This window comes from Pelodiscus sinensis, chromosome 2 (assembly GCF_049634645.1).
Source record: "Pelodiscus sinensis isolate JC-2024 chromosome 2, ASM4963464v1, whole genome shotgun sequence".
Classification (NCBI taxonomy): domain Eukaryota; kingdom Metazoa; phylum Chordata; order Testudines; family Trionychidae; genus Pelodiscus; species Pelodiscus sinensis.
The window spans coordinates 66563879-66584146 of record NC_134712.1 but is presented as its reverse complement, the minus strand read 5'-3'; the positions used below and the strand labels follow the sequence as shown (position 1 = coordinate 66584146).

The window sequence follows — 20268 nt, the reverse complement described above, 5'->3', positions numbered from 1 at the left end:
CCCCAAATTAAAAAACACAGTAAGAGAAAAAAAAAAGTCTCTCAGTGGCTTAACAAAAGAAGTTTTGGGAGATACAAAGGCTCGTTTAAGAAGTGGAAGTTAAATCCTAGTGAGGAAAATAGAAAGGAGCAAAAACTGTCAAATTAAGTGTAAAAATCATATATATAGTAGCCCAATGTCTGTGACTCTGTAACGCTGTAGCATTACAGATTCACCTCTAGGGGGTGCTGCTGCCTCGCGCCATGGCACTCAGCTGAGTTCTACACCGCTTCGCCAGGCTGCTGGGCAGGGAACAAGTGGCACAAGCAGCTGTTTAGGCTCTGCGCTCCCCGCGCTGCATGAGGAGTGTGTAGCTCAAACACCCGCTTGTGCTGCTTGCCCCCGCACGGGGAGCGCGGAGCCCAAACAGCCGTTTGGGCTCCGCAGTCCCCCGAATGAGAGACAGGAGGGGGAGGAGAAGAGAAAGGAAGAGTGAGACAGAGGAGGGGGAGAAGAGAAAGAGAGACGGAGAAAGAGGCAGGAGGTGGAGGAGAGCTGGGGGGAGGAGGCAGGAGGAGGGAGAGAGAGACAGACATGGAGGAGAGTCCTGAAAAACCCTGTTGTATGACATGTTATTAGCTAGTATAATAAGAAAAGCCAAAAAGGAGTTTGAAGAGCAGTCAGTCAAAAACTCAAAAAGTAATAGCAAAATGTTTAAGTACATCAGAAGCAGGAATCCTGCTAAACAACCAGTGGGGCCACTGGACAATTGAGATGCTAAAGAAGCACTCAAAGATGATAAGGTCACTGTGGAAAAAAGGAAATGAATTCTTTACTTTGGCCTTCACAGCTCAGGATATTAGGGAGATTCCTAAACCCAAGCCATTTTTTTTAGGTGACAAATCTAAGGAATTATCCCAGATTGAGGTGTCATTATAGACTCACAGACTTTAAGGTCAGAAGGGACCATTATGATCATTAGAGGAGGTTCTGGAACAAATTGATAAACTTAACAGTAACAAGTCCCTGGGACCAGATGGAATTCACTCAAGAGTTCTGAAAGACCTCAAATGTGGAAATGCGGAACTATTAACTGTGCTTGTAACCTATCTTAAATCAGCTTCTATACCTACTGACTGGAAGATAGCTAATATAACACCAATATTTAAAAGGTCTCTAGAGGTGATCTTGGCAACTACAGACAGGTAAGTCTAATGTCAGTACCAGGCAAATCAGTTGAAACTATAGTAAAGAAAAAAATTGTCAGACATAGATGAACAGAATTTGTTGGGGGAAAGTCAATATGGTTTCTGATAAGGGAAATCATACTTTACTAATCTACCAGAGTTCTTTGGGGGGGGGGGGGGGGGAGTCCATAAGCATGTGAATGTCTATACGCATGTGGACAAGGGGATCCAGTAGATATAGTGTACTTCAATTTCCAGAAAGCCTTGTACAAAGTCCCTCTCCAAAGGCTCTTAAGTAAAATAAGCTGTCATCGGATAAAAGGGAAGATCCTCTCATGGACTGATAACTAGTTAAAAGACAGGGAACAAAGGGTACGAATAAATGGAAAGTTTTCCGAATGGAGAGAGGTAAACTAGTGGTGTCCCCCAAGGATGCATACTGGGACCAATCCTATTCAACTGATTTATAAGTGATCTGGAGAAAGGGGTAAAAAGTGAGGAGGCAAAATTTGCAGATGCTATTAAACTGCTCAAGATAGTTAAGACCAAAGCAGAGTGTCAAGAGCTTCAAAGGGATGTCACAAAACTAAGTGATTGGGCAACAAAATGGCAAATGAAAGTTAATGTTGATAAATGTAAGGAAATACAAATTTTAAAAAATAATCCCAACTACACATAGACAATGATGGAGACTAATTTAGATATAACCCCTCAAGAGAGAGATCTTGGAGTCAGTGTGGATAGTTCTCTGAAAATATCCATTCAATGTGCAGTCAAAAAAGCAAACAGAATGCCAGGAATAATTGAAAAAGGGATAGATAATAATACAGCAAATATTGTATTGCCTCTATATAAATCCATGATATGCCCATTTCTTGAATACTGTGTACAGAACTTTTCAGCTTAGAAAAGGAGACCAAGGGGGACATGATAGAGGTCTATAAAATCATGATTGGTGTGGAAAAAGTGAAGAAAAAGTTATATACTTGTTCCCGTACCATAAAAACTAAGGGGTCACCAAATGAAATTGATAGGTAGCAGGTTTAAAACAAACAAAAGGAAGTTTTTCTCCATGCAGTGCACAGTCAACCTGTGGAACTCCTTGCCAGAGGCTGTTGTGAAGACCAGGACTTTAACAGGGTTCAAAAAAGAAATAGATACATTCATGGAGGTTAGGTTCATCAATGGCTATTAGCCAGGATGGGTAAGAATGATGTCCCTAGCCTCTGTTTGTCAGAGGCTAGAAATGGATGACTGGAGAGGGATCACTTGATGATTACTTGTTCTGTTCATTTCCTCTGGGGCACCGGGCATTTGCCACCGTTGAAAGACAGGCTACTAGGCTAGATGGATCTTTGGTCTGACACAGTATGGCCACTCTTATGTTTTAAGTATTATTAAAAAAATTCTTCATCCTAGGTCAAACTTCTTTTCAAATAACTTATTATACATTGCACTTTATACCTTTAATGTATAACAAGCATCCCTTTAAAAAAGCAGACATTTTTCAGAGACTGTTGCCCTTATAACTGATATTTTTTAGGTCTCCATGTTGCAAAAAATTTCATGAAGATGGATACTTATGCCTACATAGAGATCTCTGTGGGATTAGGGATCTAGTAAAGTTACCACTGCCTGCAGGGATGTGTTCAGTAGAAAAATATAGTAGGACAGTTAAAATTCCTCTGCTGCTATTTTCTGCCCTCCACTGGTTCATTTTCAGAAGATTATCTTCAACTATAAATGCTAGAAACTAAATGGAAACCTAGCACTCTGCAGAAACTTGTTATGATACAAGCACTTGTAATTATTAAACATAGGCTGGGCATAGGAGAGCCTTGACTTATATTGACAACAGCGATATCATCTGTAGATTCACTAGCACCAAACATAAAATTACCAGGTTGTCAAGTCTTCAAGCAACGTGGCACAATTCCAAGTGGAAATTAAAAGAATAATACAATTAGGTATATTAAAGAATTTTCATGAATCTCTTCTGCATTTGGCCATTGTCTGAAGTAGTATGCTATACTTGTGTGTTCCAGGAGGCAATTCCTTTATTCCCATTCAATATGGTCTTTTCAGCAATGAACAAATGAGGTGATTTACATATTTAAAAAAGGGGAAAAAGACTCCAAGAAGAAACACCACTGTTCTTAAAGGAATTGTCCCATATTTGACACTATTATCAAACATCTTTTCCTTTGGAGTTAAATGGCAATGTATGTCATTTCATTCAGTAAAACCTATAAAAAATGTTACAGAACCCCTGCTGCAGTGACAAGTATTAGGATTCACAACAGATGCTTTAAGAAATATATATCAGCAACACTTAAATATGTTTAATATTGGCCAAACCAGAAACATGTTTTAATGAACATGAGCCGGTATTGATGTCAGAGTGAGCACAGTAAATATCACTTCAAAGACATCTAAGGTTATGAGGTCCAAGTGATTTCAGAAATCTAAAATTTAAAAGAATGTAGTTATCTTAACACCATATTTTAGGTAAGACAAAGCATCTCAAAAATTAGTTCAATTCAAAGGCAAGTAATTATTATTCCAAATTTGTATGGTACATCCCAGGCATGCATGATGAAGAGACACGTGGTCTCTTTTCTAAATTGAAAAACAAACAAACAAAAAACCCAGAGGCACTGGGAAAAACAGAAGGAGGAAGGGAAGGAGAAAAAAAAAAGAGTATACAATAAGGTTACCAGGTTAATTGGTGTGCTTCATGTTAGTTATGGCATTTTAAAAAGCTTTATTTAGATATTAAAGCATAAACACACACACACTTAGCTACTGATTTTCAGACAGAATGGAAAATACACATTATATATTAAAAACTGATCAGTCAACCACACACCTCATTTGGACCTGGAAGTATGCAATCAGGCAGCAGCAGAGATTTAAAAAAGGAAAATTAAGGGAAAGTTTTTAAAAAGTCAATTTCAATTGTAAACTTTTGAAATAACTAGAAGGCTTTGTTCAGAGTTATGAACAACTTCCCTTCCCAACATGTTCCTAATTCTGAAGTTCTACTGTACAATGAATAGGATAACCTATGATACTGTAAATACTGTAGATAATTTCAGGGTTATTTAAATTTGTACATCATGCCAATGTTACGCTACTTAAATTATGTTAAAAGAATAAAACAGACATTCTACCCGGACATTTATCTAGTGCACTTGGAATAGTATTTAAAGCTATTTTTATAGTCTCAGTATAGATGAGCCCCTTTCCTTTTTTCTACAATTTGTCTCATCAGTTTTGTCTCTGATCCTATAATTCATTGAGTATAGATGGACTGCTGACCACACACACACACACACACACACACACACACACACACACACACACAAAATCACAGGATTGGAACCTGGTAAAAACCTTGGTAGCAGTAAAAAGACTGAAAAATAATAAATATCTGGTCTGAACTCAGAAGATACTTGTGGTGGAATATCTTTATAGGAATATTGAAATTCACCTCTCAGTTTGGGTACGTCTAGACTACAAGCTTCTTTCAAAAAAAGAGTGTCTAGACTACAAGCAGATTTTTTTAAAATGCGAGCCGCTTTTTCGAAAGAGAGTCTAGATGCTCTTTCGAAAAAGCACACTTTGCATTCAATAGCGCCTTTTTTCAAAAGTACTTTCGAAAAAAGGCGTTATTCCTCGTAAAATGAGGTTTACCGTGATCGAAAACAATGCCGCGTTCTTTCGATTTACTTTCGAAAGAACGCGGCTGCAGTCTAGAAGCAGGTGAAGTTTTTTTGAAAAAAAAAAAAAGGATACTTAAAAAAACCAAAAACCCTGTAGTCTAGTCACACAGTCTAGAGCAATGAGCCAATCTAAAGTTGACAGAGAGAGAATGATTAGAAGACCGTTCAAGTTTCCTGATGTGTCTTGAGGAATAGAAGCAAAATTTCATTTCAAGAGTTCAGAAGTACTCTTTCTAGAACATCTGTACTCAGTAGAGCCTGTACTTTTATTATTATTATTATTATTATTTTAAATAGCCCTTTGTGGGAAGGATTCCTTAAAAAAAAAAGGAGGAAGTGGAGGGGCTGGCATGAAGGCGTTATATATTGGATTGATTTTTCTTGATCGTACCCCAAACCCATCTGTCCAAGGCAATAGTTGTCTATGCATCATAAAATTTGGAAAGAAGATTTCTACAGCCATAGATTAGGATACTTCTCGATTAAGACATCAAACCTAAGGCCTGGCATTTGATAAGAAAGATGTGACCAAGGCGTTTTCTCTTTATATGAGGTTCTTACAATTTTTCCTCTCATGTCTGCAAAAGATGATTACTGTTGAGGGCACTACTAGTAGTAAGGCTGCCTCCTCTGGTTTCTACTGCAAGAAGAATGTGAAATCTATTGCCTGTGATATCTGAAAGCAGATAGACATCCTGTTTCTGTAAAGAGATGCAAGTCCTAGCTACCTTCTGTGGACTGAGTCTCTTAGTTTTTCCAGTAATTCACCTATTTTTGCATTAAATAGACCAGTGATTCTCAGGCAGGGGTCTCAAGTCTCCTTGAGGGTCCTGAGTAGTCTTGAGGAGGTCCATCAAACAGGGCCAAAGTTAGAAAGCTGGGACAAGGCAGAAAGCCAAAACCCTGCCCCATTGGGTTGAAGATAAATGGACTAACTTTGCACAGGCCCCTGTAGTATGGGTCTCCAGGTAATTCTCCTGTTTGCTAGCTACCCACCAATACCGCGCTTGCTTTTATATTCAAAATCAGTTGTGGCACAGGTGGGCCATGAAGTTTTTATAGCTATAAAACTCCTAAAAGGGAGATCAGACATCTCTCATATCTGAAATCTAGCCATAACCACCTGGTAGCTAGCTATGTGCACATTTGGGCCATGTGATGTGGAAGAGTCAACAGTGTGCCCTTGTAGCCAAGAAGGCTAACTGCATATTGGAGTGCATTAGTAGAAGCAATGCCAGCAGATCTAGATAAGCGATTATTCCCTATTATTCTGCACTGGTGAGGTCCAGAATAGTGTGTCCAGTTCTGAGTCCCCCATCGCAGAAAGGATGTGGCTGCATTGGAGAAAGTTTAGCAGAGGGCAACAAAAGTGATCGGGGGCTGGAGCACATGACTTATGAGGAGGGTGAGGGACTTGGGCTTACTGAGTCTATTGAAGAGAAGAGTGAGGGGGGATTTAATAGCAGCCTTCAACTACTTGAAGGGAGATTCTAAAGAGGACGGAGAGAGGCTGTTTTCTGTGGTAACAGATGATAGAATGAGGAGCAATAGTCTCAAGTTGCAATGGAGGAAGTCTAAATTTCTGACCAGGAAATCAAATTCCCTCCCCCATCCCATCCCATCCCACCCCACCCCACCGCCCACACTTTTATCTATGGCTGAAAACTTGATCTATACCTTGCATTGTTGCAGTTATAACTGAAATGGCAGAGTGTGCAGACAAAAACAAGAAAATCCCTCCTACTCGATTTGATATAATTTGTTGGCTTTTTAAAAGGCTGATTGTTGGTTTGGACCAAAGAGACTCTGCCAGTTGCCACAGACCTTCCATATAAGCAAGGAGACTTTTTGCCTTGGCAGTAGATACCAGAATATCATACACTGGAAATGAAATCTACAAAAGCTACCGATGACAATTTTAAAGTCAATGCAATCCTATCAACAAATTCATAAAATTGAATTGCATTCTAAGGCTGATGATACTGTTGCTGTCCCTATATTATCGTCTAGAGAGATGCTACTGTGTCTCTCTGCATTGTCATGTAGAAAGCCAACCTGTAAAGTTCCCTATTGATAATCCTCTTCGGGGAAGATCTCCTATTTTAAATGAGGGCAAGGGAAATTCTATAACTCTCTGATCAATACTCTGCGGGCTTTAATCTTTCAAATCCATAGATTGCAGTGAAGATGGTCTGGCACCCACAAGTTTGACCTTCTAAGCTGGTAAGAGAAGAGAGAAGGACTCGTATAGTCAGGCCATCCAGGGAGGAATAGGCCATTCCTGCCAGTTTCTCCAATCTGGTATCATATGCCCAAAGAATATACCTGCAATCCGACATTATCCTGAGCATGAACACTTTGCTTGGGAAAAGGCTGTCTCTTTGGCAAAATCCTGGGATGTGAATCAGTCTCTGATTGTGGATCCAAAGCCAACAATAAGATCCACAATGGAGAGATGCTATACCCAGAAGGCGGAGAAAAGTTCTTCACTAGAGGCATTGTAGAGGTTTGAAGTGGTGGTAGTAGTAATGACTTCAAGGATCTCGCTCGGTACTTTTCACCTTAGTTTTTGTGGGGCAGAAAATGCAATCTGACTGGACCCAAAGAAGAGTGAAAATGTGAACAAATTTGAGATGTATCCTCTACTGCATGTTGCTTTTGCCTTAATGGATCTGAAGGTCTCATCTTCAGATCTGTATTCTTGAATCCATCTTGAGTCTTTAGATTTCAGATTCACTGTGTACCCTGGATTAAGAGGACTGGCATACAACACAAACTGATTGAGCTAATTGCAACCATATTACATGCATATGCAGCCATCGTGTATTAGCAGGTTAATTTAAAAGCAGGTTTTTGGAAGCAAGATCAAAATTACTAGCTGTCAGTTTCTGCTAAACAGAATGGGGTAAAAGGGAAAACAAGTCAACAACTGATACCAAAAGAAGGTAAGTAGATGGAAAACATTGCATTTGAGCACCTTGATTAAGACTATTTGGAATATTTGTTGAAACATTTTATCCAAATTTAGAAAACTTAATTTCTGGACCCAGAAAGATGATAAGTAACAGTTAATATGCATTTCTTAGAATCAAAAAATTCTGGAACCGGAAGGGACCTCAAGAGGTCATCAAGTGCAGTCCTGTGCCCTCACGGCAGGACCAAGCACCATCTAGACCATCCCTGACAAGTGTCTGTCTAACCTGCTCTTAAATATCACCAGTGATGGAGATTCCACGACCCCCCAACCCCCGCCAAAGCAACTTTTTCCAGTGTTTAACCACCCTGACAGGAAGTTTTTCCTAATGTCCAACCTAAGTCTCCCTTGCCACAATTTAAGCCCATTGCTTCTTGTCCTATCCTCACAGGTCAAGGAGAACAATTTGTCTCTCTCCTCTTTGTGACACCCTTTTAAGGTACTTGAAAACTGCTATCATGTCCCTGTCAGTCTTCTCTTTCCTAAAGTACACAAACCCAAGTCTTTCAGTTTTCCCTCATAGCTCATGTTTAATCATTTTTGTTGCTTTTCTCTGGACTTTTTCCAATTTCTCCACATATTTCTTAAAATGGGGTGCCCAGAACTGGACACAATACTCTAAGGCCTAATCAGTGCAGAGTACAGTAGAAGAATTACTTCTTCTGTCTTGCTCACAACACTCCTGTTAATGCATCTCAGAATCAGGTTTGCTTTTTTTGCAACACTGTCACATGTTGGCTCATGTTTAATTTGTGGTCCACTATGACCCGTAGATCCCTTTCTGAAGTACTCCTTCCTAGACAATCACTTCCCAGTCTGTATGTGTGAAACTGATTGTTCCTTCTTAAGTGGAATACTTTGCATTTTTCCTTATTATGCTTCATCCTGTTTACCTCAGACTATTTCTCCAGTTTGTCCAGATCATTTTAAGTTATGATCCTATCCTCCAAAGTACTTGCAACCCCTCCCAGGCTCGGTATTATCAGCAAATTTAATAAGCATACTCTCTATGCCAATATATAAATATTGAACAGAACCAGTACCAAAACTGACCTCAGAGGAACCTCACTTGTTAAACCCTTCCAGCATGACTGTAAACCATTAATAACTACTCTCTGAGAATGGTTGTCAAGCCAATTATGTATGCGCCTCATAGTAGCCCCATCTAGGTTGATTTCCCTAGTTTATTGATAAGAAGATCATGTGAGACTGTATCAAATGCTTTACTAAATTCTAGGTATAGCACCTTCCCTGTTTCTCTCTTAAATACAAAAATATTATCTTGTTCTTATTTCCCTTTTTATAGATGGGCACTATTCTTTGCCCTTTTCCAGTCTTCTGGAATCTCTCCTAACTTCCATGACTTTTTAAACATGACAGCTAAAGGCTACCTCTTCTATCAGCTCCTTGAGTATTCTAGGATGCATTTCATCAGTCCTAGTGACTTGAAGACATCTAAGTTTTCTGAGTAATTTTTAATTTGTTCATTTTTTATTTTAACTTCTAAACTTACCCCATTTCCACTAGCTGTCACTATATTAGGCATCCTGTCACCAAACTTTGTTTTGTTTTAAACCTGCTACATACTAATTTCATGTGGTGACCTCTAGTGCTTATGTTATGGGAACCCTCTGTAGCTTTGCCTTTTAAATGTAGTAAGAGTCACCCGGCTCTTACTACATTTAAGAGCAGAGGCACAGCTTGTGGGATGGAGCACGAGCCAGGACAGTTGAGTCCTAGCCCATGCCGGGGTTCCCCACTGTGTCTCTGCCTTACTAAATTTAAAAAAGCAGAACTGCAGCAGGGTCCCATGCTCTGCCTCTTAAAAGGTAACCCCACTGAGGCTCAGCAGTTTCCCCCCTTATCAACTAGTTGATGGAAATTCCATCAACTACTCAATTAGCTGATTAAATGCAATTTAAGAGCCTTATTGGATACTGGAATTCCTGTGGTAGTGGACTTGGTACAAGCACCAAAGATGTTGCAAAAGATGTTGTGTGAGGCACTGATGTTGCTACCAAGTGGGTCAAGGATTTGATTGAAGCTAGTGATATGGTAGCAGTAGTAGTCATCAGTAGTATACCCTTTACTACTGAGCTATGAAGTCTTAGCACATTTCATGGGTATGGGTCCTAAAGTATTTGGAGCTTCGCTAGCATTCTAGGCTGATGTCTCTGGTGACCAGATCATCTTCTTTGATAAGTAACTCTTTGTTTTGCTCCTCTTATCCCCTTCCTTATATTTTGACTGGGAAGCTCTCAGTACCAGTGGTTTGGCTATCAGTACATCAGTAAGGGAAACTACTGGAGATGGATATTTTAATTCCATCTTCCCCTTGGAAGCTCTCAGTGACTGATGTCACTGACAAAAGTGAAGGGGACCTGTAAGGGGCAATTCTCTGTCATTTGATCAGAAGCTGGTTTCAAGGCATGCTCCTTTGTTAGAAATCTACATTTTATTTCTCTGTTCTTCTCCGATTGCCTTTTAAAAGAAGAGAAGATCTTCTACTTATTGGGAACGTGATAGTCCCAAACAATGAATGATTAGTGCTCATCACTAACAGGTTTGGCATCTCCACAAGAGAGGCATCTTTTAAAGCCTGGGGAACTCATTATCTCTGACAGCATTTGTTCCAGCCCCTCAACTAAAAGGGAGGGAATTTTTTTTAAAGAAAAATAAAAAGGGGGAACATAAATTACAATAACTGTGAAGTACTAAACTAGTACTACTGAGAGTTATCTATAAAGCTTAACACACTAATATAAGAGGGAATAGTCACACAACAAGCAAGAACATGACAGACTGTTTGTGGCCAAAGGCTACTGAGAAGCAACTCAGGCTGGTTTGCCCACACAGCAACCTTGTACCTCTAGGTGTGGGGTACTAGGACAGTAGGCCATGTGCAGGTGCTGACCATACACTACTACAAAAAAATCTTTAATCAAAGGTACAGGAAAACATTTGCATTTAACGTGAGGCACCCGGGGGACACTATTCAAAGAAGAATAAATGTTTCCCATCCTAAGACTGCAGCAGTTGGAAAGAACTGAAGCAGCAATGGAGCCAAAGCCTCTTTTATATGGCCATGCAATCTGAGTGTGCTCAATTGCAGTGGGAAGAAATGGGAAAGGACAAGGCGCTCCTCAAAGATACTGCTGCTATAAGCAGTGTCCCCTGAAAGATGTGTACTTGTGTGACCACTCAGGAGAGATTCAAATGCCACCCAGATAATTAGCAGAGCGCCCACGTTAGGTTTTGTGTTTCTACTGGTGGTGTACATTTGCACATGCCTCAGTACACATAAAAATCTATTCCACAGAGGGATAGAAAAAAAAAATCTGTGCTGATGGAAAACATTAGACAGAGCATTGGACTCCAAGATTCCATCATCCTATTGGACTTGAGCAACACATTGCAAGAGTGGGGATATGCAGAAAACACCTGAAGAACTGGAGACTTCATAAAAGGAATTAAAGCAACATCTAAAGGTTTCCCAGAAAGAACTGTGATAGGACACGTAGTGAAAGTTAAATCTTTCTTCGAGCAGCAGCTCACAAAGCATCTGGTCAAATTTTGAAGGACATCTAGAAAACACCAATCCTTGAAAGGAACCATACTTTGATGACTGGCAATCTCACTGTCATGAACCAAAAGGTTTTCCAGGAAATAGGGAAGACAAAGAAAACATTGGATAACTTGAAACTTGTTAACAGATAATAGCTGCAGTAAAATCTTGGACAGCTAAAAAATAAATCAGCTTGAAAGGGAACTGAAAGAGTAGTAAATCACAGTCAAAGTTATGCATTTTAATGAGGAATTATACCAGCCAGAAAACTTGATTAAGACAGGATATTTACAACATATTTCTACCCCATGTCAATCCACAGAAGTCCAGGGGAAGAGACTATATTTTTAGAGCACAATACAAAAGCCCACTGTCTTTGAGGAAAAAACTTCCTCTGAGGCTTATTTCACTCAATTCAACATCACAGCCCAAATGAATGGCTGGAGAGATGAACAGAAAGGGATTTCTAGAAGTCAGCTTGAGTGGTCCAGTTCTAATGGTACTGCAGAATTTACTTCAAAAATGATATCAGGTAATTCAGATCCAATGCAAACCCTTGATATGTGATTCACAGCCAGCAACTACTCTTATACACCCAGGAAAAAGATAAATGCTAAAAGGAGACAGAAAGGTAGACACACATCCTGAATTGGAGAACTCCTGAGACTTGTGTTCCTGTCTTACCCAGATGCTACTGAGGACTTCTAAGATAAATAGACAATGGACTAGTTTATAAAGAGACAGCTAGACTAACACATTAAGATCAGAAAAATAAGTCATTTGAAAGAAATTTGAATTGTTGCAGCAGTCCCCAAAAGAGCTAAAACTAAACAGAGTATCACAAGAGCTCACTGAAAGTCTCTCATCCACTTTGGAAAATAAGAGCCCACCAAGTCTAAAGGGCTCTACTGAGAAGTACAAGAATTAGCTCCAAAAATGGGAGTCTGACTGTTAAATATGTAATAGAATCTTGTTAAAAGTACAGGACTGATTTGAACAGAAGTTGACCAGACATTTCTAACATTAGAGTGGAGTTCCAAAACTGAATCGCCTAACTAATGATTCCCAAAGTGAGGAAAACTAGGTTTCAAAATTGGACCTCTGGAATTCAACCAAGTCTGGATAGGCAATATGGCAGATGAGATAATTGTTCTTAGTTTCATTATGATTAATAATAATAATAAATGCAGGAAAGATGTGCTACAAATTCAGTCTGTGGTTTCTTTAAAAGGTGTTGGCATGTGAAAAAATATCGGTGGGCAATCAGTTTGCAGTATACAAATTGTCTTTCCTCCAGAAGCAGAAACCGTGCTCTAGTACTTTTCCACCAGGGAAAGCATAGGGAGTGGTCGAGAACTGCTTTAAGATGTGAGGGCTCAGTGAATTTTAGTTACTAAGTGTCTTGTGGTTCTGAAACAGGAACAAATTTGTGTTCGTTTACTGAATATTTCTGACAAATAATAAAGGGCCCCAAGTAGCAAAATGTTAACCACTGGATACAAAAAAATTGTGGTATAGATGAAATCAGGAAGGGAGAACTGAATAAAAGTGAATTCCCAGAGTTTCCACTGGATTTGTCCCACTGTAGTGCTCTACATTTAAATGAGATCAAGATGGACTAAGACTTCTCACAATTCAAAAAAGATAAAGGTTGCACTGCAATAATCCTAAACGAGACTGAGAAATCATCCCATTGAACAGCCACCTCGCCAGTAGCAGGTGCCAAGAAGAAAGAACCTTTACAGGTCACTGAGATGTTGTCTTGAGAAGGCATAACTGATAGTATCGGGAAGCCTCAACTAACCCTTAGATTTCATCCACAGCTCCAGTTAAAAAAAGATGACAGCTCTAGATTGTGTGTGTACTACAGATAATAAAATTAAATTTTAAAGGATTTTCTTATAAAATGCAATGGTGAAGGAAGTTCATTCTGATTTTCCACACTGGATCTTAAAAGAAGCAGTAGCGGCTCCAATAGATTAGAAAAAGCCTACTTTGAGAGCAGGACAATGACTGTGGCAATTTAAACTAATGACTTCCAAGCCATGTACTGTATAGCCACCTTTGGGAGGCTTAGAGAGCAGATGTGTGGCATACCTCTTTCAGTCTCTTTATTATATCTAAACTCTATCCTACTGAACACTAAAACTTTAAAAACTAATGGATACATTTCAAGTGGCGATTTTAAGGTCATCACAACCGATCTAAAACTAAACCCAAAGAAATACGAACTGTTCCAAAACAAGGCAGCCTCTCATGGAATTTCCCAACCCCCCCCCCCCCCCCCCAAAAAATAAAATACTGTGGCTGTGCAAAACTTGCAACTCCCCAGGAGACTCCCACACTTACACATCTGTAGGGCACTGCTCCTATTATAGGAGGGTTATTTGTGGAATTGCCAACATGCCAAACCATCAAGTGGCCAAAAGTGTGTAATTTAGCATTTTTAGAGTTGAAAATACTCATGTATTACTCTACTTGTATTTCAAACTGGACAGACGTTGGTCAACTAAACGCAGTAGTGATATAAGAATATGAATTGCTCAAACTGGCGTTGACTTACTAGAGCAAAAATTGTAATTTCTCTCCAGAGAAATGACAAAGTCAAAAATAACACCTTGCAATGATTAATCTATAGAATACTTTTGGCACGATCTGTATGAGGAAAAAAATGTTTGACTCCAAGACAGAACAGGAAAACTTTTGTTTCTGTGGAGTTTTTTTGTTTTTTGAGATTCAGGAATGAGGAGGAACAGCTTAAGGGTTTGGAAAAACTGAGGTGTAATGATTTCATAAGTCTGGGAACAAACATGGCAACTATGATACCTTGTACAGATGGCCTTGTTGGAAGAATAATACCATAAACAAGAGAGCAAGGAATTGGCTGCTCAAATGAATGACTGTGCTAATAAAATGATGGAATTACTGGTACATTCACTGAAATAATGGAATTTGGGTAAGAGAATGGACTATTGGGTAAGGGTCTCTGAAAGAAAGGATCATAATGTAAAAATGGTGAGAAACTGGAAAAACCAAATGGCAAATGAAGACACCTTGGAATGTATCATCTCCTCAGAATGCCACAGTAAAAGGTTTCTGGTCACCATGAGAGAACTTGGAATTTAAAGATTAAATATTGTACTGGAGACAGGAAAAATGGTCAACTAGTTATACCAGATACCTTGAAAAATGAGGTACTGAGGTTGTGATGTCATTCTAAGACTACTGCTTATTTTGCATTTAAAAAAAACCCTTTGCCAAACTAAAATAATTTCTGTTGGGGAATGTAGACTGGTGCAGGAACTGTAGTGCTGGGAAAGATCCAACTAAGATAGGGAGAGCCCCCGCCCCTCCCCCAGCAGCATTATCTCATGGGTTTATCAATGAAGTGCTTTTGATGAGGTTCGGCCCTTTGCCTGTGACAAAGGCTGATATTCAATATTTGATGGAAACCCTGGAATACTTTACAAAGTGGCATGAAATTTACCTAATAAGAAACCAAGAGATCATGATGGTAGTAGAGGGTCTGATAAAAGAATTCTTCACCAGATTTGGTAACAGGGAGATACAAACAGACCAAGGGAGAAAATAAATTTTTGTAGTGTCTCACTTGCTGAAGGACACTACAAAAATGGCAATACCACCACAAATTTGATGGGATGGTGTAAAATGTTCCATTAAACCTCTATAAAACAGCACCCCAAAGGATTAGGACCAGAACAGTCCCTTCTTTTTGACAGTTTGCAGAATTTCAGTTTATGTTAGCACTCTTCATGTTTTGGTATAAGTTAAGGAACCCAGCAAACCTCTTGTACGGTGTTGTTCCTGAAGAGGAACAAAGAGATGTAGAAACCCTACAATCTAATATTGGGAAAAGCTCATGCCCTGCTCATTTTATCAGGGGAGCATTTGATAAAATGAAAAGACTTTACATCATAAATTAAATGGTGAAACTTAACAAGGGGGCCTGGTCTCTTTTCACAGCCCTAGGAAAAGAGAGGGTAAGAACAGTTGATAAACCATGGTAGGCACACATTCTGAGACATATACATGAAATGGTGCATAAAAGCATACAAACAAATCCAAAGTCATTATAAGGAGTGTATGAGACATTAACAGGGAGTTAGAACCTCAGCTTGACCCTGAAAACATAGCTGTGGGAGCTGAGGTTGGAAGAATTGCAATAATCACAGATTCCAATTAGAACAGAAGCAAGTGCCTCAGTCAGCAGAATCCATAGAAATGATAAGACTATGTTCAAGAACCCTGCTGAAAGCAACTACTTCCTATTTGGCTGAAAGGAAACCAGGTCAGAAAAGGAAACTCCAAGAAGATTTGAATGGTAGTAAAATTCATTTTGGTTGGTAATGTGAAAATGTACTAATAGAAAATACTATATAAATAAGCAAACAGTTAAACTCCTTTATTTTTTAAATGTGTTAAAAGCATTTATTTTCTTTCTGTTTGGGATAAGTCTGTTAGGGACTGAAAGTCTTAAACTGCATTGGGATGATGGCCATGCCTCAGCAGGGCAAAACTAGTATGTCTGAGGTGTTTCTCTGAAATTAGATGCAGGCAAAAGAACTAAAGATTGCTTAACGAAGTGTGCAATAGATGTAGAAGGAGAGAAAAGTTGTGATGGTGCTTTGAGGGGAGAGCAGAAGGACAGAGCTCTTTGGACTCACTGAAAAGGCACTCTTGGTGCTTGTTTCTAGCAATTAAGAGAAACAAGTCTTTGTGTACATTCTTTGTGAATGATCTGGGCTGCACCAAAGAAATACCGGATTTGTGCAATTAATTTATCCTAATGGAAACAACCCATCAAAGACCCAAATAATTGCTATCAACTCAGGCCGAAAAGGAAAGAATAAAAAATAACAGAAGAAAATAAAGACAGAGATGCAGTTGTGTTAGTCTGGTGTAGCTGAAACAAAAGACAGAACTATGTGGCACTTTAAAGACTAACAAGATGGTTTATTAGGTGATGAGCTTTCGTGGGCCAGACTATATTGAGGAAGTGGGCATGGCCCACGAAAGCTCATCACCTAATAAACCATCTTGTTAATCTTTAAAGTGCTACATAGTACTGTCTTTTGTTTCAGAAGAAAATAAAGGTATTTAAAATAAAAAAGTAAACTACTTTTAAATTAAATTTCTGCTATTCAGTTATCGAAATATGAACTAAAAGGCAAAAAGCAACACTGCACACATAGACATTTGATAATTTGGCCAAAAATTAGGATGTGTGATCAGAATGATCCTAACAAATTATGAAGTGTTATGCCTCCGTATTTTTTCAAAATGCCACCATTTTGCTCTCACTGAAGAGCTTAGCATACAAAAATATTTGGCAGCACATGATCCAATTTTCTCTAAAGGCCTATGTAAAAAACATGCATGACCAACACATTAATCTTCGGATATTGGAGAAAATATTATTATTTAATGAGCAACCTACTAAAAAATGTTATAAAAATATTCTTTTGTCTTAAAACCTTGCTAAAGTAAAAACAAAATACCTTTTGCTCATTCAGCAGGTCTGTAATAGTCTGTGACATTTCATCCAAACTTTGTGCAGCTTTTACCAGGTTATGTAGAGCAAGTACATGCTGGTGAAGAGGTTCAAAGTCACAAAGTATGGGAACCCTTCAAAAACAGAACGTATTTTAAAATGTTAATTTATTCAATTCTACAGTATCACAAATTAGATTTTAAATTTATAGAAACAATAAACAATCTAAACCTATCTGACTGATTTTCTTTATTTTACCAGCTTTACAGGGAATAAACTAAGGCAACAACTTTTTTTTAAGGTTCTTTACACTAGCAACTAAGTAGGGGTAATGTTCTTTTAAATGACAAAAGAAATAATTTAGATTTGAAGTAATATTTCTAAGGAGTTTTAGGTTAATTCCAAGTTATGTTCTACCGCTACCTTCCCTTCCCCAAGAGATGTTTATGAGTAATACATATCGTTACAATAACTCTAAGACGTGATGAACATTATAAGTGAGGGAGATTGAATTACAACTGATTTCTCAGCAGTTTATAATAAGAAATGAATTGGAAAGGTTTACTATGTATTACAGTACACTATCAAAGCTGACAGAATTTAACACAACATTATTACACCACAAACATTTTTCCCTGAAATATGCCGATAAGGCTGTGGGAAAAGATATTAATTTTTAAGAGCTCAAATCTTGATGTTGTGTAAATAAAATGACAGGAGGATGCATTTGTTGTGATCATGATGCAAATGTCTTGTGCCAAGCCTCTATACTAGCAGTCTCCAACCTTTTTATACCCAAGTTCACTTTTTAGATGTCAGGGCAAGCCAAGATCTAACCCATCCCTTCCACGAGACCCCACCCCTTTCTTGAGGCCCCGCTCTCTCTGTTCCCGTCCTCTCCATCATTGGCTGTCCTCAGCCCTTACTTACTCTCACTGGGTTGAGACTGGAGATGTGGGTTCTGGGACAGAAATGAGGGATTTGGGTGTGGGAAGGGGTGAGAAGTACATGCTTTGGGAGGGGATTTGGGTGCAGGAGAAGGTAGAGAAGGGGATGTTGGCTAAGGGAAGGGGCTCCAGGCTGGAGAGCATTTGGGTCAGGTGGAGGGTTGGGATGCTGAGAAAGCCACAGGCTTGTGGATGTGAGAGTGCTGGAGTCTGGGTTGGAGTGTAGGAGGGGCTCAGGGCAGGATGATTGGGAGTATGAAAAGGACACAAATTTGCTGTGTGTGGATGGTGCAGGAGTGTTGTGACAGAAGACTGGAGATTTAGGGGTGCAGGAGTTTGGAGAGGAGAGGTTCAGAACAGGGGGTTCTGGGGTATGATAAGCTCAGGGTTGGGGCCTGCTGGGGTGCAAGAGTGTTACGATGCTCTGGCCAGATGGGGGCTTGGCACCAACTGGGGGCTTGTTATCCAGGCATCATTGTTAAATAAAATATTATGTCAAAAACACGTTTCAGTGTTGTCTTTATTTATGAGAAAGAAGGGAACCTGTTTTGGGTCAGAGGTCATTGACCCACTGGAAAAATCAGTCGGGGACCACACAAGTGAGATGCAAATAAAACAAAAAAAAAAAAAACCAAAAAAACCACCCTCCCAAAGCATCACTGATGTGGCCCCAACTGAGACACCTCACTCCCCTGGCACTCCAGCCCCATGGGGGAGAGGGTAGGTGGGACTGAGGTTCGAGGCCTCAGGCTGGATTAACTCTTCTGGGGTTCCAGAGTTAGTGGAATTTGTGGGCCTCTCAACACTCTGAGGTGGGGCCAAAAATGAGTGTGTGGGACAGGGCTGCCAGTGAGTGGGATAGGGATGGGGGGGTGCAGAATCTGGTTGGATACAGGAGCAAGGTTTGTACTAAAAAACAGATAAAGCATTAAACAAGATACAACTGCTAAAGCCTTAAACAAGGCTTGTGTGTGCAAAATATATTTCACCACTACAGATTCACAATACATATTAATTTAACAATGCCACATCTTGTTGTCTGGCACTCTTATACAAGTAACTTACTGCAACAACAAATGGTGATCTGAAAGAAAAAATATTGACCAACGTTTTGATGGGAACTGTTGGAAAATAAATGTAAAGTGTTCCTGTTGTGTGGAGAGTTTTTGTCAAACCATGAAATTTGACTGAACCACTACTGCTTATTGCTAAAAGTAGCCAAGTTAGCAAGCTGGAAATGGGCCTTTGTAGCAGCTGTAGCATGACCAAGTCAAGAGGAGAGGGCATTTGGATATCACAGAAAGAGCAGCTTGACAGAACCCTGTAATTGCATAGATACCTGAGTGTATCTGCATCCACAGTGGCTCATTTCTACAGATACAGATGGGGATACAGGGCACTACAGCTTGACCTTATGTTCTTCCTAATTATTAGATCTCTGTTGAAATTGTTGAGATATGCATTTAGAAAATGGGGAGCTTATCTATGTGCCCTTAGAGATGTGTCCATTAGGTCCCCATGGGATGCAAACTCTGGAAACAAAATCTGATTAACTGATTATCAGATGATCTGGTTAACTCTTGCCTAATCTTTAAAATTGCTTGCTCAACAAGTTTTCTTTGAGTAACATTATTGTAATAAGTATTATTGTAAGAAGTGGGTTTTGCCCATGAAAGCTCATGGATACCATCTACATATTTTGTTAGTCTTTAAGGTGCTACTAGACTATTTGTTGTTTTTAAAGTTTTTCCTGTTACAATAACTTCAAAGGGATAGCCGAATTAGTCTGTAATACCAATGAATAAACAGGAAAGAAAACTTTGGGGAGGTTAGATTCTTCAGGAACTCTTCTTCTGGACACATACTTTGGTTGCCCTCCTAGATGGAAAATTGGCCATTAGAAGACTGCCGCTGTGTGACCCAAGAGCCACACACAACTTTGATAATTGTTGAGGGTGTTTCACTAACCTACTGTGGATGTGCGCAAGTGTTTGAGACTAAGACTTTGTTTACACTAGCACATTTTATCAAGGAAAAATGCCTTTTGGCAACAATGCTGCATGGGGTGACCAGAAATTGACCATAATAGATTTGACCTCACCTCGTAGTGTAGACCTGGCCTAAGACACTTACCTGAGTAATGGTTGCACTTCTGAAGGACAAAAAGATTGCAGAAACTGCAAGTCTGTTAATGAGATATCTGGAAGTTCACTATCAAACCTGCGAGGCTTTCGTGTCTATATAAAGAGAAAATTTACACAGTCAAGAAATGATGAATGTAGTCAAGATGGCAAAGACTGAGGAACGATAGTGAATTAATACAGCAATGATTTTTTATCTTAAAAGATTTTATTCTTTTCCAGTATATTAGCATTAAGA

At 39.3% G+C, this 20268-nt stretch overlaps 1 protein-coding gene across 5 annotated transcripts in view; it reads right to left on the bottom strand.

Moving 5' to 3' along the window:
* Positions 1-20268, bottom strand: part of RB1CC1 (RB1 inducible coiled-coil 1) — a 164290-nt gene that overhangs the window by 53739 nt on the left and 90283 nt on the right. For all 5 annotated transcript variants that reach the window (XM_075920708.1, XM_075920707.1, XM_075920709.1 and 2 more), the window contains 2 exons: positions 20023-20126; positions 16950-17076 (listed from right to left, as the gene is read on the bottom strand). In XM_075920708.1, the coding sequence (XP_075776823.1) occupies positions 16950-17076; positions 20023-20126 (231 nt within the window). The remainder of the gene's footprint in view (positions 1-16949; positions 17077-20022; positions 20127-20268) is intronic.